The 26893-nt window shown below is 41.9% G+C and overlaps 3 protein-coding genes and 2 non-coding genes across 5 annotated transcripts; 1 reads left to right on the forward strand and 4 right to left on the reverse strand.

The window, feature by feature from the left end:
* Nucleotides 1-4985: 4985 nt before the first annotated feature.
* rpl3 (ribosomal protein L3) lies at nucleotides 4986-8298 on the reverse strand. The gene is made up of 9 exons (XM_074697330.1): nucleotides 8195-8298; nucleotides 7424-7616; nucleotides 7012-7180; nucleotides 6536-6671; nucleotides 6134-6320; nucleotides 5779-6041; nucleotides 5601-5696; nucleotides 5386-5505; nucleotides 4986-5120 (listed from the first exon to the last, which is right to left on the reverse strand). Exons 1-9 carry the CDS (start codon nucleotides 8195-8197, stop codon nucleotides 5076-5078), a joined length of 1212 nt encoding a protein of 403 aa, XP_074553431.1. The 5' UTR covers nucleotides 8198-8298; the 3' UTR covers nucleotides 4986-5075.
* Nucleotides 5195-5327, reverse strand: LOC141810249 (small nucleolar RNA SNORA54). The gene has a single exon (XR_012600065.1). It is a non-coding gene; the product is annotated as a small nucleolar RNA SNORA54 (small nucleolar RNA).
* On the reverse strand, nucleotides 6403-6496 carry LOC141810250 (small nucleolar RNA U83B). The gene has a single exon (XR_012600066.1). It is a non-coding gene; the product is annotated as a small nucleolar RNA U83B (small nucleolar RNA).
* An 81-nt stretch (nucleotides 8299-8379) lies between the features above and the next one.
* slc25a39 (solute carrier family 25 member 39) lies at nucleotides 8380-14276 on the reverse strand. The gene is made up of 12 exons (XM_074697583.1): nucleotides 14086-14276; nucleotides 12811-12916; nucleotides 12590-12649; nucleotides 12388-12438; nucleotides 11585-11694; nucleotides 11419-11486; nucleotides 11153-11277; nucleotides 10893-11066; nucleotides 10642-10751; nucleotides 10086-10167; nucleotides 9932-10012; nucleotides 8380-9697 (listed from the first exon to the last, which is right to left on the reverse strand). The coding sequence occupies exons 2-12, from the start codon at nucleotides 12905-12907 to the stop codon at nucleotides 9591-9593; spliced, it is 1065 nt and encodes a 354-aa protein (XP_074553684.1). The 5' UTR covers nucleotides 12908-12916; nucleotides 14086-14276; the 3' UTR covers nucleotides 8380-9590.
* Nucleotides 14277-14436: 160 nt separating this feature from the next.
* grna (granulin a) lies at nucleotides 14437-25376 on the forward strand. Its single transcript, XM_074695864.1, has 14 exons — nucleotides 14437-14821; nucleotides 15340-15480; nucleotides 16307-16444; nucleotides 16525-16653; nucleotides 16789-16870; nucleotides 18461-18567; nucleotides 18746-18899; nucleotides 19024-19152; nucleotides 20739-20836; nucleotides 20925-21161; nucleotides 21267-21602; nucleotides 23777-24013; nucleotides 24099-24365; nucleotides 24674-25376. The coding sequence occupies exons 2-14, from the start codon at nucleotides 15340-15342 to the stop codon at nucleotides 24818-24820; spliced, it is 2202 nt and encodes a 733-aa protein (XP_074551965.1). The 5' UTR covers nucleotides 14437-14821; the 3' UTR covers nucleotides 24821-25376.
* Nucleotides 25377-26893: the final 1517 nt, after the last annotated feature.

Raw genomic sequence — 26893 nt, forward strand, 5'->3', positions numbered from 1 at the left:
ATCCCAGAGCTAATACTAATGATATTAAGGACATAAATATTAAAGCTCCTCCTGATACTGCTGCATGAGGTCTGAGCAGGGGTCACATGATGAGAGGCCAGTTTACCGGCTCTGGGACATAAGAAATATCATTTATTGGAAATAAGAGGAAAGGGAAACGACAGGCCCTTAAAAGTGTGTACTTTGAAGTGTTCTTAAAAGGGAACACCTTATCAGCGCATAATTTAAAGTTAACTTATAAAGTTCACTCCTTGATCGTCACAGGATTGCAAACACATTATGAAGTGACAACCTTCAAAGGGAACTTTAGTGTACGCTTCCCTTTTTGAGCCAAGAGAAGTGATCTTTAGGTGCAGCATAGGCCTCTATATTTGTTAGGGCACTTTTAATAGATACTTGGAAGTGCATACTTTGAAGGACGCACTTTAAAGTAAATATTTATCAATGCTTATTTTGTAGTTTAGAGTTTAAGTGCACTTAAAGAGCCATACCTAAATCTGCACACCCATAAGTCAACTTAAAGAGTGCTCTTTAAAGAGTACGTTGTTTTGTTCACACTTTGGAGTGCATACTTCAGCGCACTTGTGAAATTCACCTTGAAGCTCAAACTTTCGGTGCATCTTTTCCTTTAACCCTTTTGGGTGCACTTTAAATTTTGCAGCTCTTTTAAGTTCACTTTAAAGTGAAGATCATATTCCCCTTCTACTTCTTTGTGTTACTCCTGCTGTGCTGGTTAAAGTCTCTCTGCAGTGCTGGGGTGGGGTCACTGGGATCGAAAGTATCTGAGAGTTGACGGGGGTGTGAAGAGATAAACTCCTCCTGCCTGAAAATATTAAAAGCAAACACAGACCTTCTCTCCCTCTCTCTGCCTGGCTTTGTGTTTCTGCCAGGCAGCAGTGTTACATAACCTCACATCAAACCACTGATGACCTTTCTCTGACTTTACTGGACGACGTTCTGGGACAGAGAAGTAAGGACCCATGGGAGCTGTGTGGGCGCGTCACCTGAAGCCTCCAACTTTGGGAGTCAGAGAGGCTGCAGAGCTACTCTATGAGAGTCACTGCTCCTGCATCAAAACACAACCTGAACTGAGGATGTTTATCTTTACATCCTGTGCGTGCAAACAGTATATCTGCATGTGCATTCCTTACTGTGTGTGTGTGTGTGTCTGTTGATTGTGCTGACCAGAGAACAGTTGCTGACTGCGCTCACCCCAGGTTATTTTTGGGTCATGCAGAGTTGAGTGGCGACACAGCGCTATAAACACGGTCAACCAACTGAAAAAGAAAGAAAAAGTCATTGGAGCAGACATGCTCTGAAATGACACATTTACATCCCCCCACAGTGGGAGCAACAAAACACACTTCACCACTTCCTGGATAAAAAAAAAGAACTGTGGAGAGAAGGAGACCTGGATGTTTCTTATGTGTCTCAGATCATCTGAAGATTTCAAAAGAAAGGAGTGAAAAAGGAAACAGGAGGAACCAAAGTAGGCTACAGCACACAGAGTGCTCCGGGATGCATGAAGCAAAGGCAGTGCTCTGCCCTCTGGTGGTGTGACAGGGGGATGGAGCGTGGGGAAGTCTCCGTCAGCCCAGAGAACGCCGTGTCCATGAACGGGTGCTGAATACTGATGCCACAGTGCAGGGGTGCAGGAACTGCAGTCTGGCAGGCCCAGGAGGAGCTCTCAGGCCCTCAGACTCTCTGTCCTCTGCACAGAACACAGAGGACTGATCTCTACTCTGCTTCATAAGTCTGTTATCAGCGGATGAGGATTAAAATACCTTACTCTCAATAAAAGCTGAGGAACAAAAACTGTGAATCCTTTCTGTCTACATCCTAAACCTGCAGCAAAGCTATAAATCCTGTAAAGCTTCATAGAAAGAGTAAAGTGATCATTTTTAATCCCTATCATTGGAAATCTCTTCAGCACAACATTACAATAAGACGTATTTAAATCCTGTCTTTAGTAGAATTAAAAAAAGGAACAAAGTAGTGGACGTCCAGAATTCAGATTAGTATTAGCAGCAGTGGCAGCCTGCGGCCTCTGTGCTGTGGAATAATGGCCCAGAGTGTGTGTGTGTGCGCGCGTGTGTGTGTGTGGTCAACCCCCCAACAGTCCGTCCGCCTGTCAGTCTCACCGCCGCAGCTACACCCGCTCATCTCCCTCGCTCTGCAGGAACCCCCCCACCCCGCTGACTCGGTGCCAGCCGGCTCGAGCCAATGCCAGGACACACACCTACGCACAGATGCACACACACCTACTTACATGTACAAGCAACTGCACACACTCTCACACACTCCCCATAAATCACAAATGCTTGGCCCTCCTCTCTGCTGTCCCAGCATGCACTGTGGTTACCTGGCTGCCGTCCCACTAGCAACAGCTGCTACCTCAGGACTGGGCTGGAGGATCCACTGCAAGAAACACACACACACACACACACACACAGTCACACACACAGTCACAGGACGTGGAGGCACAGATCAGTCTGGCTCCATCAGTCCCGGGCTCTGAACAGAGCTCATTGAAGATGATGGAGGATCCAGAGCAGAGCTGGAGAGGAGGCGAGGAATCTGATTGGCTGCAACATCTTGATGAATGAATGATGAATTTAAAAAAAAAACAAATTTCAGATAAATCACTTCAAGGGATAAAAAGCATCAGCTGCCCCTGAAATGAGGATTTAAACACTGAATGTCTTAATAGTTGTGCAGTTAGACTCAGTGGTGCCTCAGAGTCTCCAGACCCGTCCTGCTCCGTGGGTTCCTCCCTCTGCTGAGAGCTCATTCTGATGATGGAAGTCTGAGCTAATAGGTTGAAATGGAGCGTACGGGCTGTGTGCACAGAGCTGCAGTTTGAGCAGATGCACGGGGTCACAGAGAGAGCCTCTGCTGGGACACCTGACCTCACCTGAGAGGGACGAATGAGCAATTAATGGCATAATTATGTAGCGTTGACTGCCACACTCGGCGCAGAGGGCGTTATGTAAAGCAGAGCTGTGGGGGAGCTTTGAACTGAAGCTCTCTGTGGGGCAGGAGAGGTCAGAGGTCAGGGCCTGCGGAGATGGTTATGTAAGAGCAGTAACATCTCTGTGACCGTGTCCTGGCCTCGGTGACAGAGGGCTTCACCTCGCTTCTACCTCTGCCGCCTGCTCACCTTTAAAGGAACGGCTCATTCTGAGCACTCTTTTCTCCACTCTGCAGATTTACGTCAGAGTCTTGAAATGCAGCTCAGCAGAGAACAATCGTCCTTCAGCTCCCCTCACTGCAGGTTAATAGGAACAAGACGGGACCTTGAAAATTCCTGCTCCAAATCCACATTTCTGCGTGGAGTGCTGAATATTATGCAGAGCAGTCTCAGGGAGGCCATTCACGGGACGTGTAAGGGCCCCTCAGAGCCCGCTCAGGGTCTTCCTCATTACCTGCTGAAGAGGAGCTTTTACTTTTGGCACTGATGAGTCAGAATAGATGATGTTGGAGCTTAATTACCGAGCTGTGACTGGTGGAGCTCTGATGTCAGCCGAATGCAAGGCTAACAGCTCAAGGACACATATAGCAGGTTGAAACATGCAGCGTTGGCTAAACGCAGCTCTCACTGTCCATCAGTTCTGCAAAGGTGGCTGCGCTCGTCACAGCTGATGTCGACCTTTTCAGCCGCAGTACTGACCAGACCCTCAGTTTAACATGCTCAGTCTGTAGCTGAGGCACTGCATGAGATCTGAGGCATCTTTTTAAAGCTGTGTTCAGCTGCAGCCCTACTTCATTTACATTGATATGTTTAATAAGAATTTTGAGTTTCATGTTCAAAGTGTTTTCAGCTCATTGAACAGCTTGTTGCCCAGAAGTTTGTAAAATAAGAGTCGACACACTTAGACTTTTTGATTTTGCCAACCATATTAGCACTGCGTACTGATATGGTGGAAATTTAGTCTGTAGTATGTGAAAAAGAGTGTCCCACTAATCAGGGAAAATACCTCAGAATGTATCAGACTAGTCTACCAGGCAAACTGTTTCATACAATGCACAACATTAACGCTGTTTGTCTCCTTTTTCTGTTTATTGCAGTTGAAACTGAGGTTTAGAACAATTACAGCCACCTAGTGGAGTAAGTTGGTATTACAGGTAACGGAAAACAACACTTATGCTGGATGGTCCATGAGACAGAAGTGAAGTGATGTCAAAAAAAGAGACCATCTTACTACGGTTTGTTTCTGCATAATTTATGTCGGTAGAAAACACTTAATTACTTTTTAAAGTGGAATATATAGGAGCAGTTTTTCCACAAACTGTACAAAAAAAAGTTAACATATTCCAGATTTATTTCAATAAATTATTTAATTTTTTGAGTAATATTACAAATCAAGTATGAGGAATACTGCGGTTATAAAACTGTCTCGTGAAATTGGTTGATCATGAAATTAGGACCATGAAATCTCTCCCCAAATTTGTGGTAATTCTACATAAATTTAAAATATATTCTGCAAACCATTAAAAATAATGAAAGGACCAAAACCACATAAAAAATATACAAAACTTGATTTCCTCTGTTTAATAAAATAAATATTCTCCATCACTGACTGATATATATACACAATGCTCCATCTGGCCATTTCTTAGCAGAATAACCAAGATGCTAAGATGTACCTATGGTTTTATACATTTATAATACAATTTGGACAAAAAAAAAAAGAATTGTAGCATAGTATACTACAAAACAAAACCAACAGAACAGTCATACTAGTCAAAATCTGTAGGCAGTTTGCAGTCCATACTCCACTCACATGTAGTATGTAGTTGGCAAAATCAAGAACAGCCTAGACTTCTTCCCCCTGGCTCACATTACCAGAAACACTAACAGTAAAGGCAGGTCTGCTTTTCTGTTCACAACAGCTAAAAAGAAAATTTCATTCATTTTGAGCCACAGCTGGACTTTATCTGGTAATTTTGTTTATTCACATTTATAAAAACAGACATGAGCCCAATCTTTGTTTCTTTTTTTATTAAATAACTCTGCAGGACAGTGAAGATGGTGACAGTGAACGCAGCAGAGATGTTTGTAGTGGACGGCGACTTTAAGCAGTCTCCTCCTTGGTGATGCGGTCCTTCTTGAGTGGTCCCTGTGGAGAAACAAAAACATTACATCAGTTTGATGCTAATGATTCGCTGACTTGGTGTTGGGGAGTTGAGGAGTCGGTGTTCCCAGAGAGTGAACAGGGAGCGAGCACAAAAAGGCACTGCTCCCCTGCCTCACTGGAGCTCACTATGGCACTGGAATGGAACCCAGAGTTCACACTGAAGACTGAACCAGGTTACGAACAGTGCAGGGTGACATGTCCAGATATAGCACAGACAGGAAACAAAACTCTGAGCACAAAATCTTACCATGAACGCCTTCTTCTCCTCCACGGTCTGGAAACGCCCGTGACCAAACTTGGAGGTGGTGTCGATGAACTTGAGGTCGATCTTCTCCAGGGCACGACGGCTGCTCTGCACCAGCAGAGACTGAAGAGAGAAGATCAAAAAGTTAGTACTGAAGAACTGAAGGTTCAAGTTTCAGTGTCATTTCCCTGATATACAAAAACTGCACATATCCTTACCTTACGCAGAGTCAGCACCCTCTTCTTGGTCCCCACAACACAGCCCTTCAACATGATGAAGTCATTGGTCACCTCTCCATAGTGGACAAAGCCACCCTTTAAAAAGAAGATGAACAGTCACATTTTCTGCCTCGATCAGACGTGGAACATGAATCACAGATCAGTTATCTAAACTCACCAGAGGGTTGATGCTCTTGTTGGACAGATCGTACTCAGTTGAGGCGTTGTTCTTCACCAGCTTGCCGTCCTTGGTGTGGTAGCCCTGGCCAATCTTGTAGATCTTCTTGTTGATCTCAGTACGGTGGTGATAACCCTTCTGACCAGCACGGGCCACAGAGAAGGCCACACGGGCAGGATGCCAGGCACCGATACAGGCCACCTTACGCAGACCACGATGGGTCTTACGTGGGAGCTTCTTTGTGTGCCAACGGCTGGTGACACCTGGAGGGATGAAAGATGAGATTTGTCAGAACTGGCCCATGAAGTGCAATTTGTTGCTAGATTCCCCCAAAACTTTATCGCCATCAACTTACCCTTGTATCCGTGACCCTTAGTGACACCGATGACGTCGATCATCTCGTCCTGTGTGAACACAGTGTTGATTGGCACGGCCTGCTCCAGCTTCTCACGGGCCCAATCCACCTTATCAGAGATGGAGCCGCCGTTCAGCTGCACCTCCATGAGGTGAGACTTCTTCTGCCTCAGGGGCAGGAGACGCATCTGTATTGATTGAAGAAAACACACGTCAGAACAGAAAGACATATGCACACACCTTTTGAAAACTGGCGCAATCATTTAATCTGCAAAGTCTCAGAAGGAAGGCAGCATGGAAGGTATCCTCATGTGAGTCGGGCGCCATGCCTGACGCAAGATCCGTGGTCTCATCACTGACAAACCGAACACAATGAAACCTGCTCAGAATGTGAAATACTGACCTGTGTGTGAGCGATGATGCGGACGACCTGGCAGTACTTCTTCATGGCAGCGAAGTCCTTCTCCAGCTGCTTCTTGCCATCCTCATCCTGCCATTTCTTGCAGTATTTGGTGAAGGCCTTCTTCTTGGACTTGTACCTGGGATCACCCGGGACACAGAAAACAAGTTTGCACAGGCCCTTCATAACCCCAGAGGGGCCAGCGGAAGAACTCTGTGCATAGCTGCGTGCCCTCCCCTCCTGGTGGATTAGGGGGGCTTCGACAGCTGGTGAAGATTTTGGCTCATGGCTCAGTTTCTAAGAAGCACTTTCCACTGGCCAGAGGAGCCCGGAGCTCATCAGGGCACGAGGCACCTGAGCGGAGCTGCCACAGGGGCCACCGTCATGTTAGACTCACTCAGTGAAAACACAGATCTTAAATTTCCACTGGGCAACTAACTGCTTCAAAAATATCAAACAGCATCAATTTGGGGGCTCACCAGTTCTTGTAGAAGCGACGCTTGCACTCATCACTGACATGCTCAGCGAAGATGGTCTTAAAGGAACGGAGGCCTCTGGGTGTGTTGACGTATCCAACAACTCCAACCACAATCATGGGAGGAGTCTCCACAATGGTTACAGCCTCGACCACCTCCTTCTTGTTCACCTCTGCAGAAGAAAAAGCAAGATTAAAATCAGCTTCTACTAATTCAGGGTTTAATTGTATAAGTTTTCAAACTCTAATAAATGGGATAGACTGCGCTCAGTGCTCGACATTCAGCAAGGGGATATAACCCATTCTGTCCGCCCGTCGAGAGTCTCATCACAGGCAGAAATCCATACAACGTGTTACATTATGTTTGCTAAATGAATAAATTTGTTGCCGTTTATAACTTTCTGGGTTACACTTACTTGATCCAGGTCTGTCGACCTCACGGACAATGTGTGTCATGCCGGCCTTGTACCCCAGAAAGGCAGTAAGGTGTACGGGCTTTGAGGGGTCATCCTTGGGGAAGCTCTTGGCCTTACCACGATGACGACGGCTCCTCTTGCGGGGCAGGAAGCCCAGAGATCCGTGGCGCGGAGCCGAAAACTTACGGTGAGACTGTGGAGGCAGAGGAACTATTAGCATGTGGTCAAAGTTTAACCATGTGCAAACACAACTGCTCTTCACATAACAGAGCCAGATATAATTAAACTAACAATATAATCTAATATGCATTACATCTGTAAATTTTCACTGTCTATCAACAAATTTCTTTAATTGAGGAGTAATTTACAGAGCGACCACGCTGTTAGCATTTATAGCTTAGCACCATGGGGTTGCACGGTTGCCAGACTTATAACTGCATTTAAAGACGTCATGTCTTTTCCATGTTTCGTTCACTAATAAAACGTAACAAATATAAATTAAATAACCCCAATATTGAGAAATTTACATAGATAATACGTGAGAAATGTAAGTAACGGCCTATGTTGAGCTGCCATTTTGGATCCTGAGTTGCCGGTATGTGTCACTTTTATTAAATAATAGCTGCGTAGTACAAAAATATCGCTTTCGTCTATTCAAAACAGTTACTTGAAGGTTAATGAAGACAAAAATACAGTAAAATAGTGACCGATGCCCTTGATAAATGACAGATGAAGGTCTCTAATGTTAAGCTCTGCAACCAGTAGACTCACCATGTTGTCTCCAATCCGACTGAAAGAGGCCTGATGAAGGGCGGACTGTGCTTATATATGAAAGCAATTCTCGCGAGACTCCGCGGGATGATCCTTCATCGGGACGCTTTTTACCACTAGACGCCGCTAGTCTCCTAAACAGTGCCATAAATTAACGTCTAGACACAAACTCGTAGTTTCCCCTTCGTAAACATTTATTTTGTTTAAAACAAAATGGCGCTTCATTACATCAGTAGTGGAAGAAATCACACCTAGAGCATAAATAGCTGTCTTACATATTTAATGGCATTTTAAAATTCATTCATTACAAAAGTAAACACATTTTCACGTTCCAACTTAAGGCAGCAACATTTCATGGTTTTACGATCCAGTGTTGTATCAGCTTTAATGATGTGCTTATTGTAGTTGAGAAACTCCTTCAACCGCTAGATTTCAACATTTGAAATGCTATCCCTCTATTTCATCACTTTCAAGAGGGTTCAGTAATCAGAAAACAATGAAATGTTTATGTTCTTTTTTTACAATTCTAGCTCAGCATGCTTAATTCACACACGGATGAAGGCGAGACTGATGTGATGAAAGCTGTGTTTTGTATTCCACAGATTTTAAACGCAATAGAAAAAAATGCCCACACTCTGCTGACTGTTCTGCCTGTAGTTAATTGTACATTTCTTTTCACATTGTCTTGCAAATGTAAAGTGCTACAAATGACTGAATCTATCACTTATACAGAATAGATTTGTTGATCTTTATTGACAGATGGATGTCTAAAATGCCATGCTTTACTGCTATCAGGATGCAGGATGATGCAGCATGTCTGTAATCTTTTGAATGGAGCTTGTCACCGTGCATTTTGTCTCTGGTGATGCAAAGAGAAGGAATGAAAACTTTTTCCTGAGACTCATGCAGTTCAACAAGCAAAAATACCCCACAGCACAGCCCTGCACTGTGGGTCACTTTGTTCTTTGTCTTTTGCTGAATCAAAACATTTGTGCAGAGATGTGCGTCTGAATTTTTAGAACAACTTTCTACCCTGAAGCAACAGAAAAACTTTCTCCTCCTAAAATGCCTGTAAAACCCAAGTAACTAAAACCAGTCTGTGGTCTTTGACTATCTCTCAGGGCGCAGTCAGTATTCAGTTTTTCTACACTTTCTGTAGCATGATTTGCAAGTTCAAGGATGATTCATCACAGTCTGTATGAACTTTTCAAGAGAGCAGATTTGCTGGGTACTCCTTAGAAATGTGGGCAAATCCTTCTTTTTCAGGTTCAAACAATCCCAAGTCCAGGCCCGCCAGTTCCTCAGGCTTCTTCTTCAGGAGTGCTCCTCCAAAAAGTCGTAATGTCTGAATATCATTGATCTCCTGCTCCTGCACATACATTCTGCAGGACGGCGATCACTCTCGATCAAGATTCATCTTTTGGAAGAAAGTCTTTCCAAACTCATAGGTGCTGATCATGACGGCACACGCTGGGGCCACTTTGATCACCCGAGGCATGAAACCTGTGGAAACACGAATGAGTTCACCTGAGGTTAGAGCATCTCAGTGAGTATTTCATCTTCACTTCAACATGTAAAAAAGGATATATGAAATATGTGGACTTTGCCGCTAACACATTATCAGCAGTAACTCAATGTTAAATAACCTGGATCTTGATTTGATCATCTGTTTTTGTTCCAGAGTTGATCAACATTGGATATTTACACACCAGAGGACTGCAAAGAGTGAGTGTGTACCTGCAAAAAGTCCCCTGTAGCCCAAATCAGCCCATATTTCCTTCATGATGTGCCATGTGGACGTGGTTTTCTTCAAGGTAACTACAAAAAAAGAAAAGCATTTAGAAAACACCACATTACCTTACAGTCTGTATCATCATCTTTGAGTACCAACCTCCCAGTGTATCCATTTCTCCCAGCTGAATCTGTCTCCGTGTCTTCACCACGTCGAAAGGCAGGGTCAGGATTGCAGCAATCTGAAAGAGACAAAAAGAGGTCATATCATACTGGGTTTAACACAGGTACAAGAAGCAGTCACACCTCGCGCTGATAAAAACAATCCCTGCACCAGGAGCAGCGGTCATATCAGGTGGGCTGTGCTTCAATTATTGTGCAAGAAACAACACAGAGTGAATGTGGGTCAGTGAATGGCCTGGTTCTGTGAACTAATCCCCGACGATGCATTCACTGCTTAGAGCTCGACCTGAAACCTCGTTATCTAATATTTCAGAGTGATGAAGTCATTGTGACACATTTATCTGGGAAAGTTAGTAAGGAACAGTCAGCTCATTCTGTTTAAGCATAAATAATATCTACAGACAGACAGACATCAGAGCTACCTGTTCACTCATTAATACTAAGGAAAAGTTGCTGATAGACACAGTCTGATGCATTCTGAAAAAAAAAAACTTAGAGAAAAGTTTCATTTGGTGGTAAATCTGAGTACTTACAGCTCCAGAAACAGCTCCAGCTGTGAAGCTGATTGAGAAGTTGGCCTGGGTCACTCGAGACTTTTCACACAGATGGGCCTTCACCAGCTCATAGTTAAACCAGTATAATGCTGCAAAACACACAGAGAGAGCAGAATTTGAGTTTAGTAAAATGTCAGTATGAAGATAAGTTAAATCTGCTGCTGGTCAGTTGGAGAGGTTGGTTTTATCTGGAACAACCCCAGCTGTTTCTCAGTATTGTTTTATCTTACCAGAAAAGGGTACGTCTCTGAGCACGGTGGGTCCCCAGCCCCTCCACAGCGACAGCAGGCCGTCCTGGGCCACAGCAGAGCGGATACACGCCTGTAGCTCACTGTAAGGCAGTCGACGAGACTGCATCTTTGTCCTGACCAGCTCCAGAGGGCTGATCACTGTCACTGCCCCCACTGCAACACACACAGACACAAATTTGATACCTAAAACCATTCACATTTCGAGCTTCTAATATCTGCATGTGCTTTAACAGACTTACATCTGGCCAGACCTCCAGCCACCAGAGGGATGTGGCTGCCCTGGAAACCCAGATTGTATCTCAGGAAGTCCCTCAGCTGGTCATAGCAGGTGAAGTAGATGACAGTGGCAGGTACGGCCATGACACTGCACACATGATGTATATAAACATGTCAGGACAATACTAAACACTGAAGGAGGGCTCTGCAGGTCTATGTTGGAAAATTTTCAACTTCAAAAACACACAAATCTTTCTCATCCTAACATATTCTTGATTAAAAAACTCACAGTGTTGGTGGCAGCCCACTCCACAAAGATCGTAGTCCTTCATGTCGAGTTATTTTTACAAATGCATCCTGAAGCAACAACAAGAAAAAACAAGAAAAAAGTCTTTTATTGTGTAAAAAAAACACACTGCAGCAAAACTTGAGTTACAGCTGTTATTTAAACTTACAAGTGTCCCACTGAAATGTGTTTGTGTTTTGTACCAGCTGGTGCAACTGGTCCCATTCCGACACACATAGATGTGATCCATCAGCCCATTACAGTACAGGAAACACCTCCCTGTGAGAGACACAACAAGCAGAGTCAAAAGGGTTTTTGAAAAAAGCAAAAATTCATCGGAAAGACTAAAAATGAAGCCATGAATGACTCTAAACATGAGTATTTCATGTGTCCAAACTGGTCAGTGGGATCCTTGACAGAGGACCGAGGTGATTAATAACACATGTTGTGGCAATGACCACAGAGTCACTGCTGCGATAACATCGGACCTGACCTCGTCTCTGCTTACTCTGCCTGTTTGTTCAAGGCTGGTTCAAGATTCACTTTTGACAAAAGTCCACAGGAATTCTAAAAAAAGCTTTATTTCACAACAAAGTTCACCTTCAGGAAGCATCACAGGAAACAAAAACATGACATTTACAAAGGACAGGATCCCTGGTGAAAGAATGAAGAAGTTTTCCAGGAAGATAAAGATGATTTATGAGCAGTTACGTGTACACAGCAGACTTTTTAATTGTTGTTTTGTTTGATGGAGTTTCCAAACTTCAAAACGCTGCATAGCCACGATAAAATTTGAAAAGAATTTAAGCTAAAGCATTGACCTCTTTACTGATAAGACACACGTGAATCTATTTGCAAACACGCTGTCTTGTTTATATTTGCATAAGCTGCAGGTTAATGTAGCTTGTACCCGCACACAACCAGCTGTGCTGAATGAACAGCAGCCTAGTTTTCAGCAGGTCAGATACTTACACTTGGAAGGACGGATGACATCGCTCCACGGAGCTGCTTCACAGGCTAAAGCTATGAAACGAAGCAAAAGGCAGGACACACGTAAAGACACAGAGGTCAAAGTTAGAGAAGCCTCAAATGCACACAGATCCAGGAGCAGGTGTTAAAGGCAGAGCAGGTTTATGAGCCCAAACAACAGATGATAAAGAGCTTCTCCCTTTACCTTGGTGGAATGGTGTTTGCTGAGCCTGCAGCCTGATCTTCACAACGTCCAGCGGTGTGACTGAAAACAAACATATCATCAGACTTAAAAATAACATTGACAGACAATGAAGCTTGTTAGGTTCACCAGGCAGACACTAATGCTGTCTAATACAAGTGTCCTGAAACACAGAGTCACTTCATTAATTGCTGAAGAGGAAATAAACTCAGTAGTAGTCTTACCAAACAGAGATGTGAGGAGGGCACCAGTCCCAGAAGCCAGCATCTGCTGCACTGGTGAGATTGCCGCCACGGGGCTGCTGACGGCTCGCTCCCCCATCCTGCACACCTGTTAGAAGAAAAACAAATACTACTTAGACAATGCTCCATGAGCAAACTGCAGAGGGGTATTGCATGACCTCGAGGAAACCCTGTGGCCAGATTCCTTTACCTCCTTGTTATGTAAAACAACAGGAGGAGTGTTTAAACCTAACACCCAATCTGTAGTGTGGTTTGGTGTCCTGTTATGTCAAAGAGATGCTTGTATAACACCAGCTCCTGAGGTGCTGCTTGTTCAGGTTGACGCAACAACACTCAAGCTTCGGATGAGTGTAACCTTACAGTTCTAACAGTTTGGGCACAGTTAGATTCTGTTTCATTGATGTGAGCAGAGAAAGTCTAGGTGGAGCTGTTGTAATTGGGTCGTTGAAACACTGTGATAGCTTATCTACAATGTGCATGTGTAACAAACATGAAAGCTGGACAGATCCACTCCCAACTGGCAAAAGTGACAAACAGCGGATAGACAGACATGAATCACAAATGAATTCCTTAAAGTCCTTTTCTAGAAGCCATGATCTGATGAAATGTGTACAGTTCAACACATCATAGTAATCTTTCTTGTTTTCCAGCCCTGCAGCTAACATGTGCGTACTCTGTCTGTTCTATTAGTAGGTTTAATTACACTTAAATATGACATGTAAAGCCCTCAGGTTTTGTATAGGGTTAGGTCATTTCATTACAAGAGTTTCTCTGCTACCAATGTTTCATGAAGACATGTGTGGGCCTCTTTCTGACAACTTCACCTCTATTACACAATGCTGCAGGAGCTCCATCAAGCCATTACATTTAACACACCCTGATAAAAAAAAAGGTTTTAATATATATTTTTTATATATTATAACTTTTTATTTAATACAACATAACCGTGCTTTCTAAAATCCTTGTCAGCAGAATTATCAGGACATGTGGCTCAGGCACATTCTGTCCTTTATCCCTCCACTATCTGCTTTCTAATGTTTGGTTAAATACACAACAATTCCTTAAACACTTAATTCACTTTTGAAAAAATGACAGCTTCAAAATTATTTATTTACTCGAAGCTAAACGTGACAAACAAATATAACACGGCTATCTCCACTGTTAGCATCTTTCATAATGTAACGCTAGGGGAAGCTAACTAGTTAGCATTTTCAGCCGTTATTGCGTTTTCCTAGAAATCAGTCTGACGTTACTCACCTCTACTTAAGCTGCCAGTGTTGTTGAGAAATCGAGGCGTCTTCGGCCATTTCAGGTAAATCAACGTTTGCATTTAAGGGCTACAGCTAATGCCCAAAGTGTGCGACCTGTGAACATCTTTTAGGACCGCAGCAAGCTGTTTACAGGTCACAGAATGTTCCCATACACGACCGCATAGAAGTGTCACTGATCTACATAGTGCTACGTAGCGCTGCAGCTCTTGAGTAAGGCTGCGTCAGATGCTTTAGAGATCAGCGCTGGATCTGCGGCCTTGTTTAGGCCCCGCCCCCTGCATCAACCGTTGGATTTGCTCTGACGCCGCCTGTTGGACACGCAGCTGTCGCATGTAAACAAGTATATCATGTATAAAGGAGCAACTTTAATTATCTTTATCGATAAAAGAGTGAAAATTCTTTAATCTGAGGGACCCGGATGAAATAACTTTGAAAACGTGGAGGTTTAGTTTAAAGCTGAACTGACGCAGATACAGTAGGGGTCATGCGTGAAGTTAACGTAAGTCATAATGAAAACAGTGAAGGTGAGGGTTGTCAAACTCTTATTTTATACCCATAAGAGGCGCTACAGCAGTTAGTAAGGGGAATCTCTCTGCGTGTCTCTCTGTCTCTCTTTGTGGGCGTGTCTCAGGATCAAACAAATTATGATGATTAGTGATACACAAAAGTGAAACACTTGTCACAGCTGACTCCTCACAACAGCGCTTCAGTCTTCTACCAAGGTAAGAGCACAGTGAAAGTCATTGGTTTGGTAACAAGACTTTTGGTTTAATGCTTAACTAACAAAAGAAACACGTTTTTATGTCCCAGTCTGTCGCAGGAGAGGTGTGGTGCAAAAATGAAATCGAAAGTAGTTTTGTTTAATGACTCTTTTTGACTGTTAATCACTGTTTTAGGCTAGTTGCAAAAGAAAATACTCTAGAAATAGAAAACCTCAGTGTTAGATAAAGTCAAAGTGTGGTTTCTGAAATATTTTTAGGAATTTTGTATATTGACATAAATGAATTATTGTGTATAAAACCTGGTTTAAACTCAACAGAAAGGGAAAGGGAGTAATTCCTAGTCCTTAAAATGTAAAAAAAAAAAAAAAAAAAAAAAAAAGTTTCTTTAGGATTTTAATGCACATTGTCATAAAATACCACTTTCACTTCTGTTATTAATTACTTTATGTGTGTGTGTGTGTGTGTGTGTGTGTGTGTGTGTGTGTGTGTGTGTGTGTGTGTGTGTGTGGTGTCTGCAGATGCAGAGGTGGGTTGTGGTCTCCTGTGCCCTCCTGGCCCTGGTCAGTGCAGATGTGTGTCCAGATGGAGGGAGATGTAAAGAAGGTCAAACTTGCTGCAATGACCCAGTAAATGGCTATGAATGCTGCCCCTTTGAGCAGGTAGACATTGTTGTGCAACTGTTTTTATTGCATTATAATTCATGAACACAGCCAAAGCAGTGTGGTAGATAAGTCAGACCCTGCCTGTACTCCATATTTAACTCTACACCATCCCTTCAGCTTCCTAAACTGAGACATTCTGTGTATTTCTAATTAGCATAATAACTTCCCTTTTAACATTTCCCTTTTAGGAATTTTTGCAGAACATGTTGAATTTTTTGTTTATCACTTTAAATAATAGTTAATTAATCAGCTGGAGCTGATTTATGGTCAATAGATAAAGGAACCTAAACTGTTAAATGTATTTCACTTGGCTTAGCTGAGCTGCACTAAAAGCTAACACAGTTTTAGCTTGCTTTTAATTCACTTGATTAACTGTAAATTAATATCATATTTGGAAGCAATTATTAAGTCTTGACCGTAAGCTGAAGAACACCTCATGTTAGGTGTAATATTGTCCAGGAAACTTTTATTTGAGTACGTCACTGTAATTTTATAACACTATGTAAAAGTGACTCACTTTTCATACTACAGCTGGTCTACACTATAGGAGCACAATTAGCGTAACACAACAAGATAAACTACAACAAAGTGATAGCACTTCTGTTCAGCAGAATACTTCCTCTCTTGTCCATTGTTTAGTAAAATGTGTGCGTGAGATACCTGAGACAAAACTACGAAAGGCTGCACACTACTTCTATTCATGCTCAGAGGTGTTTTACTGCTTTATGAGCTAGATAAAAGCCAATGTCTCATTTGGCAAGTTTGATATCAGGTTTTTAAACTTTGGTAGTCAAAGCGTTCACACTACTCCTCTCCTCCTCAGGCTGAATGCTGTGGCGATCACGAGCATTGCTGTCCTGCAGAAACAATCTGTGATGTAGCAACATCTAGATGTGTGAACAGTACTGTGTCGATCCCATGGGTGGAAAGAGTTTCTGCCAGTCGACCCAATCTGTCCAAAGTAAGAATGAAAATACTCTTAGATATAAAACACACAATAAGATTTAACAAATGTGACATAAGTCCTTTTTTTCCTGTAAGTCATTCAGGATGATTAAGTCATACAGCGGGGAAGAAGACGATAACATCTGTCCTGATCAGTCACGATGCCCAGCTGAGTTTTCCTGTCTGAGGGCTTTGACAAAGTATGGCTGCTGTCCCTTAGCTCAGGTAATCAGACTCTCTGTATTCCCTTTGATCAATACATCTGAAGTAAAAGAGTCAAGTCCTGTTGATTAAATGTGTTGTAAAAGGAAATGCATTTATTAAAGTGCATGTTCTGACTGCTTACCTGACTCCTTGCAGGGTGTAGCCTGCATTGATGGGAAACACTGCTGTCCAGAGGGCCACCAGTGTAGTTTAGACAGCCGCTCCTGCATCAAGACAGGTGAAACTCTTTCACTTAAAACCACATCACATTACAAGATAGTGGAAACACTTTGTAGATCTTTCAGCCTCAAGCTGATTTCTGTAAATGTAAAATTAACTACTACACTGCAAAAAACTAAAGGTCACACTCTTATCAAGTGTTTTTGTCTTATTCTAAGTAAAAATTTGTCGTATTATACTTGTTTCGAGCCACATTGGACTTAACAGTCCAGAAAAATGTCTTGTTTCAAGTTGTTTGAGGAAAAAAATGAGGTCTGAATTGCTTGTAACAAGCAAAAAAAATCTACCAATGGAACAAGAAAAATTTACTAGAAAATTTGACCAAAACTAGAATAATGTCTCAAAACAAGTAACTTTTATTTTTTTTCATTGGCAGATGTTTTTAAACTTGTTGCAAGCAATTCAGACCTCATTTTTGTCTTTAAAAACTTGAAATAAGACATTTTTCTGGACAAATGAGTTGAATGTGGCTCATATCAAGTATAACTGGAAAAGCACTCAGAGAGTGCTGACCTTCACCAAGCATATTGTGATTGTCACCAACACTTTGGTCCTACTTTAATGTTATACTCCCTTTCAGCAGACTGTCTGCTACAATTTGGTCTTAGTTTCAGGTTTGTATGATAATTTGTTTCCAGACAGTGTTAAAAATTATGATGACCCCAATATTTCATATTCTGGATCTTAGTATCCAGAATATTGCCAGGATCTGGATCGTACTTTTACATCTGTCAGAAATTATGGTGACCTTGTCTCATATTGTTTTGCAAAGCAATCCGACCATTTATGGTGGAGTTATATACACATATGGTGAAAACGGCCCTATCTCACAATGAAAAGTCCTGGATCCAGATGGTGATCCAGATCACCTCCGGAATTTAATCACTTCTTCCTTATCCCATTTCAAACATTTCCTGAAAATTGCTAAGATTTCATGTTTTTGCAGCGTAGTATGCTAACAAACAGACAAAACAGTTGGCATGGAGTTCCCCAAGGCTCCATCCTTGGGCCTCAACTTTTCAATATCTGTGCACAGGATAGTTCAATATATCTTCAACAGTAAAAAAATGTCCTCTTATAGTTATCTGGGAGGTCCACAAACTCATACAACAGTATCAATAGAGTCTGTGGTTATTTTTACTAAGCTAAGCTAAGCTTCAGAAATAATAAAATTTTGAGACAAGGCAGGAAAAACATTTTTTTTTCCATCAGATTTGGTCAACTTGAGATTTTAGGACAGCCTAAAAACTAACTTTAAGAATCCAATTGAATATCGTAGAAGCAGCATATTTAACTTCCATAAAACTTTGGGTTTACTTTCACTCTCAGTTCTTTAAAACATGGAGTGGAAACTTTCAAATGTCTTTTTTTTAATTGTATTTGTGATTCATGGTTTCATACTTCTGTCTGTTCTTTGTGAAGAAATTAAAAGCTTTGCTGAGGAACTTCTGGTTGTTAAAATCCCCTCACAGGAGATTTAAATCATCTGTCTTTAAAAGATGCTGCGCTTGATCTCACCCTAACAAGGTGTGTCCTTAACGCGAGACCTTTTTCAAAAAATATGACTTCCTCTTTGATGTTGTCGCAGATCTCGTGACTACAGTTTTGTGTGGTGATGGAAAGCAGGAGTGCCCTGATGGGACGACGTGCTGCGAAACCTCAGAGGGCGTATGGGGGTGCTGTCTCCTTCCAAAGGTACATCACAGCCGCTCTTTGTTTTAAAGGTGACATCTTCAAACACCACTGTTACTCATGTGGAGAATGAATGAAGAGGAATTCAAATGATGGGTTTGCATGTCCTGGCTCTGTGTCCACTTATCGAGCCTTTATGGCGTCTTAACGAGTAAACTCTGTTTCATTGTCGTCTGGGCAGGCTGTGTGCTGCGCTGATAAGGTACACTGCTGTCCAGAGGGGAACACATGTGACATCCAAAACTTCAAATGTGTTTCGCTTTCAACCAATAAAGTGACACCGATGTGGGCCAAGTTCCCAGCCAGAGTCAGAGCAGAGTGGGAGAACCAGAAAGGTCAGATGATATGGTGGTTTGTTTTTTTTTGCTCTTACTTCCTCTTTCTGATTAATCACTGTTTAAAATTGTGCTCCTGAGGCATGACCTGTGTGTGTTTGTGTGTGTGTGTTTCCACTTTCAGAGGGTGAACGCGTAACAGCAAAGGCGCTTCACCATACGGCAGAAAAAGCCCCTGAAGTCACCACAGAGAACACAGTTCCTCCTACAGAGAATGAACTGTCGCTCTTCACTGTCCCTCTGACACCTGCAGGTTTGACACTTTCTGTGCTTCAAAGTGTGAACAAAACATGAACACACAGGTATAAGGCAAAAACATCAGAGCAAATGTTTCACCACAGCCCAGATGTTCACAGCACTTGTTTTCATTCTTAAATCCAGTTTTCTGAGTAACCTGAAACAGGTACTTTCCGAGCAGTCGGTGAGGGCAGAGTGGCTTAGTTGATTTTTAATCTCCAGAACTTCCTGCTGTGATAAGATAGACTGTCTGCAGGTCTGTCAGGGTTCAAAAAGATGTAAACACGGCTTCCCTTCATGCAGTCGATGTTATGGTTGGCAGATCGGTGAGCATGGTGCATGCTTCGCCTGGTTTGCATTTTTTTCTTTCAAAGAACCACAAGACTGATCAGACCTGTTTTAACTGTCAGTGTAAACTAAGAAAACAGTAACATCACACCCACCTGTTGGCCAAATCAGCCTCGCCCCTAATTAGTGATTGAGGATACGTTTTTAACAGTTGGTGCTAATAACCAAAGAGCAGGTTGGTTTAATTGCAGGTATCATTTTGTTGTTTTTGTTTATACATAGATTTTAAGCTATTTATTTCATAATATGACAGATAAGATGTTTTGGGAACAGTGACCCATGCCTTTAATAAACTTTGGTAAACTAATTTATTTCTACAGAAGGAGTGGTCGAAAAAGCATTTGCTTCCCTTTTCATTAGTTTCACAGACTGGGGTGAGACAAAATGATGACCCCAGTGTGAAAACATGTCTTTTATGGAGCTACAAGAATTACATTATTATTTAAAGCAGGGGTAGACAACCTCGGGCATAGGTGCCATAGCTGGCACGTGAGGCTATTTATGTTGGCACGCAGAGAATAATTACAGGGAGGCAGAGGACAAAATGAATAAATAAATAAAGACAAAACTATTGTATTGTCTTCTTTTTAACACTTCCCAAGTAAATGAACACATTATGAATGTTGCTAAGTCAAAATTTAGCAAATAATGTTGAATAATATATTCAAATCATGGCGTTACAAGTGCTAGAATGTGACTTGCAAGTGCATCACTGCAATTCTCTTGGGAGGTCGGTCTGCTAGCTTGTAATCACATCCATTTCTTGGTTTTATCAAGGCAAACAAACCAAGTTCCAGTTGTTCTTTCCAACATAGTATGGTATCTAGGACATCAACTGTGCAACTTTGTTGGGGACCAAACACTAAACAGCGTTAGCAAAGTTTGCTAAACAGAGCAACACATACTGTTAAAAACCAGAGTCCAAGTTATACTTTTTCTCATTGCATAGCCAAGCACGGAAAACCATTCACTGACAGGGAATACACAAAGGAGACTTTCCTATCGACATCTGATGATTTAATGAAAGAAACAAGTATCAGCACTTTGGGCATGAGTGTGTTTTAAAGTGGCACCAGTCATGGAAAAGGTTTCCTACCCCTGATGTAAAGCTTATTCTCAAATTCTTTAGAGGCATAACGGGATAAATTAATGTGCTTCTCCATCTTTAACTGACATGTTTTCATCACTCAACCTGTCTTAGTATCTTTGTCTCAATGTGACAACAAAGTGTAACTGCTGTTTTTTTGTCTCCAGGGAACAATGTACAATGCAACGGCACAGCAGCCTGTCCTGATGGGACTACATGCTGTAAAAACAAAACGGGAGGCTGGGCTTGCTGTCCACTACCTGAGGTACAGTGTTATTATTGAGACCACATCGCTAACTTTGAAAGTAAATGTGTGAGAAATGCACAATCATTAACTGGCCGTGTCTTTTCAGGCTGTTTGTTGTGCAGATTTAGTTCACTGCTGCCCTAAAGATAAGAAGTGTAACCTGGCTGCTAAGACCTGCGATGATGAGACGTGCTCCGTGCCCCTGCTGAAAAAGCTACCCACCATCCCCTGGCCGGGTGTTCTGATGCAGGATGTTGCATGTGACTCCACTCATGCATGTCCTGATGGAACCACCTGCTGCAAGAACAAAGAAGGAGACTGGGCCTGCTGTCCGTATCCTCAGGTAGAATCAGATCACGACAGATTCTCTCTTTCTTTTATTTCTGCCAGAACTTCTTTCCTCATACACCAGAAACAATGTGAGTGATGAATCTCTTCTGTGTCGAAGGCGGTGTGCTGTAACGACCACGAGCACTGCTGCCCCGCTGACACCACCTGTGACCTCACCACCCAATCCTGTGTAAAAGGCTCAAGCTCCACCCCCATGCAGCCAAAGACTCCTACATTAACGACTATGACATCCACTACAATGAAGATTGCATCCCAGATCACAGTGGGGACAACTGTGCAGCAAACGACAGCTGAGGATGAGAAGAAGGTGAAGACAGATGAAGGAGAGGATGGAGGAGTGGTTCAGTGTGACCCTCAAACCTCCTGCCCTGAGTCCACCACCTGCTGCTTCATGAAGTTGTTTCGGAAGTGGGGCTGCTGCCCGCTGCCACAGGTGAGTGTGTACTTCTTCTTTACTGCACAGAATGTTAATCATCACTGAAAGCTCAGTGTTTGGTTTCAGCATTTTCATCACTTTTCCCACATCCCACAAGTTGAGACGATGTCCCGCATTTGATCAGCTCTTGCTCTCCAAAGTGCAACAGTCTCCTTTCTGAAAGCATGATTTTCATCCAGTAGCTAAAAAAGGGCTATCACCACTACCCATGTCCGCTGTCAATCAATATAAACATACATGTGGTGTAAAGAGTTCATCAACCTGTCACCTGCGTCCTCCTTACCTCCGCCCACCGACACGAAAAATAAAGGTAAAAGCCTCAGACGCTACAATGCAGATTTTGGTGGAAAAACATGAAGCTCCTCAGAGAAAAAAGAGCTGGGAACTTGCTTTTTTAAGATCAAAACCAGTGCAGGGTGATTCACAGTATTTTGGGAACTTGATCCAGTATTTTTCCACTTTGCGCATAGAAGTGAGTATGATGTGAAGTGACACACGTCATGACACATGATGTAAAACTCAATCAATCAATTAACTTTAATTTGTAGAGCCCTCTACACACACAAGGTGACTAAAGTGCTTTCCATTAAAATCAGGACACAATTCAATTTCGATACAGTTCAATAAAATAAAAATGAAAAAAAATAATACTCTATGTTAAAATCCAGTATGAATAAATAGGTTTTTTAAGCAAGGGGCAACAACCAGAAAGTAAAAATGAAGCTAATGCGGAAGTGCTAAAAGTCGCGGTTCGTCGAGAATCCGCTTGAGGCAGACTGCAGAAAGACCGGAAGTCACACACACATCCAGCAATAAAAACCGACTTTTACGACATTAAAAAACATATTTACAGCCTGGTTCAAAAACAGCTTGGGCCCAAAACACTGATTTCACTATCGGCACACGCTGCACGTGAGGGATTTTTTTCTATCTCCGCGGTTTAGAAGTTATTATGATCGTTTGATTGTCCAATCAGAGGCACAGCTCAGGTCACGTGACCGCTGGCCGCCCTGTAGCTGCTCGAAGAAAAGCTAACCGCCGGCGTCATAGCGAAAGTGGCTGCGTCCGCGGATTGACTTCATTTCACGGTTTCAGGAATAAACGGGTAACGTCGTAGATGCTTTGTACATGTTTTATACAGTTTATGGTTTTAAGCCTGGATTTAAAAAGCCCAAAGTCAGTGGTGGTGCGTATTTCAGGAGGCAGCTTATCCCGACCTTAGCCGACTTTCAAGGGCTGAGAGCATACACTGAACGTCAAACAAGCTAAATTTCTAAATGTTTACAGGCACAATATTTGACAAGCTCTGAGAAAGTTCTGGTTCCTTTTTTTTATTTTACAAGTAGATTTTTTTAACAGTTTTTATGAGGATTATTTTCCCGTTACAAATGCATTTCCTTGTCTTTTGGATTAGAAAAAAATAAATTAAAAGGGCAAAAAATGTGCAACCAAATCAAATCGTTATTATTCATATAATTATAAGCTCGGTCTCAATAGAAATATTAATTTTTCAGGGCTAGAAGGACACTATTTAAAATGGTTCAGCATTGTGGTAACGCCCCACATTGTCCTGCGTGAGCACACTCCTTAGTCACCCCAGCTTCACCACAAACTTTCGTAAAGTGCACAACAGCACAAAGAGCAATTGGCAGCCTTGTTTTTCCTTATTTGTTATTTATATCTTTTATACTTACTTTTTGTTTTTCATGCTTTCTCTTGAAACTATTTTGTTGATACCGCTACAGGATAAAACCCCTGGTTACAGCCATCATGTAACTGTAATCGTGATAACATCATACTGTCTGCTGTAAGGCGTGGCTACAGTTACTTCTCAAAAAAATCCCCACTTCAGAGCTCAAACTTCCCAAAAATACAGGATTGGTTGAGTGATCACAAAATCTTGTGAAAGCCACCATCCCCCAAAAATAAACTTTCATCTGCTAACCAGTGCGTCTGTTTTTGTCTGAGTTTGCAGATTAATTTGTGTAGCTGTCGCAGATCCTGAGAACAAAAGTGATATTTGTAGTTCCTCAAGAAGTGGTTCATGGACTTTATGTTCATGATACTTTGGTTGGAAACTCTACTTTGGTCAGGTGCTTTGTTTTGAAAGGAAAACTGGAGACCACAATTCATGATGTGAAAGTAAGACTTCTGCTCTCACTTCTCTTCAGGCTGTGTGCTGCTCCAACGGAGTCAACTGCTGTCCTAATGGTTACCAGTGTGACAAGAACCAAACTGCATGCATCAAAGGAGAAGTAGTGATCCCGTGGTACACTAAGCTTCCTGCCATCACCAGCACCCCAGCAAATCCCAGCTCTGTAATGTGTGACGGTCAGACTCAGTGTCCAGATCACACCACATGCTGCCAGCTGTCCTCGGGTGATTGGGGCTGCTGCCCTCTGGAGCATGTGAGCTTTAATATTTTATTTCAATGTCATGTGAAAATAAGATGTGCAATCAGTTCTCCTGATCTGGTGCTTGCTGTGTCTGCAGGCCGTGTGCTGTCCAGATAAGATGCACTGCTGTCCTCAGGGTTACACCTGTAACGCTGCCTTCAACTCCTGTCAGAAGGTCATCATGCTGCAGCTGGAGACGTTACCGCTCATCCCGGTGTTTTTGCCTCAGCCTCGCAGAGATCTGCCGCAGCTGCCTCCCTTGGAGCAAAAAGATGTCAAGTGTGACGACAAGACAAGCTGTGAGGATGGACAGACCTGCTGCAGGATGTCAGCCACCACATGGGGCTGCTGTCCGTTACCCGACGTATGTCCAGGAATAACCTCCAAAGCAGTATTTTAACTTCAAAGTAGAAATGATCTGATGCACTTTCTTTCAATAGCTGTGCTCAGTTCGTGCATGCAGTATGCTTTCATTTAGAGTTTGTAACCATCTGTAAATTGTCACATGCTGTTCTTTGAATAATCACCACATATAGTAACTATAAATAACTCCACCTCAGCTAGCTGCAGCATGCTGCATACATATTTGTGCATTACTACTAAAAAAAAATACAACACATGACCCACACAGTGCTAAATGCCTGTTTCTGTTTGTCTCTGTCCTCTCCACAGGCGGTGTGCTGCAGCGACATGCTGCACTGCTGCCCTTCTGGCCAAACCTGCACTTCAGAAGGACAATGTATAGCCCCGAAACCTGCACTCCACTGGAAGGACTGGCACATGTTTGTGGGCAACAAGAAGAGAGCTCCCATAGTGTGAAAACAAATCTCTCACTGATATTTTCCTGCAGCAGAAGCACTAAAAGAAAAAAGGGAAATGGGGTTTTATGCAAATTGTCACATGCTTTGCTTAAAAATTAGCATTAAAGATGAAAGAAGCACTGTAAGATTACATTTACTTGAGTTTAAATCTTCAGGTTTGACATGTTTTTATGAAGATGTTCATAGGTCAGACAGATCTTTGTTATTCTGCATCAAACTAGACTCTGTTTATTGTGATAAACAACTCAAACACTCCACAGACAGTTTCATTCATCACTTTCTTTTTGTTCTTCTTCAGGGTTGTGTGTTTCAAACTGCTTTCTTCTGCAAATCACCACAATAAATCACATATCTTTAGATCTCTTCACATTTTAAATGTGACAAACTAATACACTGAGATTAAACAAACTTATTGCAAAGGGTGTAATGAATTTTTCAATGATGTTTACAAATAGAAATCATAAATCTATGAAGCTTCATGGGAAAATACATGGTTGCTGTAGCTGCTTGTCTGAAAAGATCAGAAAGATGTCTACATATCCAACAATAAAGGTCTGACATAAAACATTTTATCCTGTCTTTGATTCCTGAGTTGAACAATTCTTTTTTTTTTCACTAAGAAATAGCCTCTTAACCAAGACTTTTTTGGTTTTACTCAAATGAATAATCATGATGCAAGAGTTCAAAGGTAAAAATAATAAAAATAGTAAAAATCAAACACACCATGCAAATAAAAAGGAGATCATTTTGATGGGGGATTTGAATTTGGGTATTACTGGAAAAGCACCCGTTGAATTATTTTTTATAAAAAAGTGTGATTCTCCCTTTTTTCTGCAGATTATTTATTTATTTGAAATGACCAACTAGCCTATTGAACAGCGATGTAAGACCCTGCTCTGATTTGTTCCACTATTGAATCGTAGAGTGGTTTTCATCGGATGACGTATCTAAGTTGAAATGCATGTGGTAAAAAATGTTAACCAAACATATATGTATACATTAATTAACTGGCCGAGGTGATCGGATGTATAGCTAACAATCTAGCCTCTTTTAACTGCCAACACTGCAATAAAACAGTCGACTAAAATGTTATATTTTCAATTCAAATCAAATCAAATTTTATTTATACAGCACTTTTCAGCACTTTTTCCAATAAAACAATACAGAGACTACAAATTGACAGCATTACTTGATCACAACTGGTATGAATGCAATAAACAGCTTAGTCCTTAAACCCAAACACGGAGGCACCATTTGAACATCCTAGAAAGTTGTTGGTGAAGTACGACCTCTGCTGGCGGAGCATGGATACTGCACATGCCAACCAAAGCCCCCCACTTACTGTATGTAACTTACAAATAGTAGGCAATATGTGTTTTATTTTCTATTCGTGGATAAAATACTATGTGACTAACTGTACCGAAGCCAATGCCATTCATGAGCGTTGATACTTCTTTCAGAGATGACCTTTGAAAATGAGCAAGATTAACCGGTACGCCAGATACTTTCTTTGGCATACTGACATCAATTTAGCAAAAATTCTAACCCAATCATCGTAGTCCGATATTTATAGTTTGTTTTTAGTTTTTTATAGTTGTTTTTGACAGGATGTGCCAATTTATTTGGTATTTAAATGATCGCAAAAGTGATTACAACATCAGTATAGGTCAGGGCTGATTCGGTGATATGTATATTTATATGTGTGTCTGTGTGTGTACTGTGTATACTGTGTATACCACTTGTGTTGATTTAGAATAAATGCAGGCAATGCGCTTAAAGTCCGGTTTTCCATGCCTGCCAGTGAGACTTTTATTATGAAGGGCACAGCACTGACAGGCTTCCAAGCCCCGCCCACGAACAAAATGAAATATGAAGTAGAATTTACATTTTTTGTGTGAAAACAAACAAAATAAAAATAAATAAATAAAAAACAATTTAAAAAAACGGGCCGTTCCTTTTGTTTGTTTGTTTGTTTGTTTGTTTTTTGCACAAAACGGAAAAAAACAGCTTGATTACTTGTTTTTGCTTGTGTCTTTTCTACCCAGAATTCAGACTGATAAAACGTACAATT

This window comes from Halichoeres trimaculatus, unplaced genomic scaffold (genome assembly GCF_033239565.1).
Source record: "Halichoeres trimaculatus isolate MK-OKI-2021-1 unplaced genomic scaffold, fHalTri1.1 fHalTri1_scaffold_20, whole genome shotgun sequence".
In the NCBI taxonomy this organism is placed as follows: domain Eukaryota; kingdom Metazoa; phylum Chordata; class Actinopteri; order Labriformes; family Labridae; genus Halichoeres; species Halichoeres trimaculatus.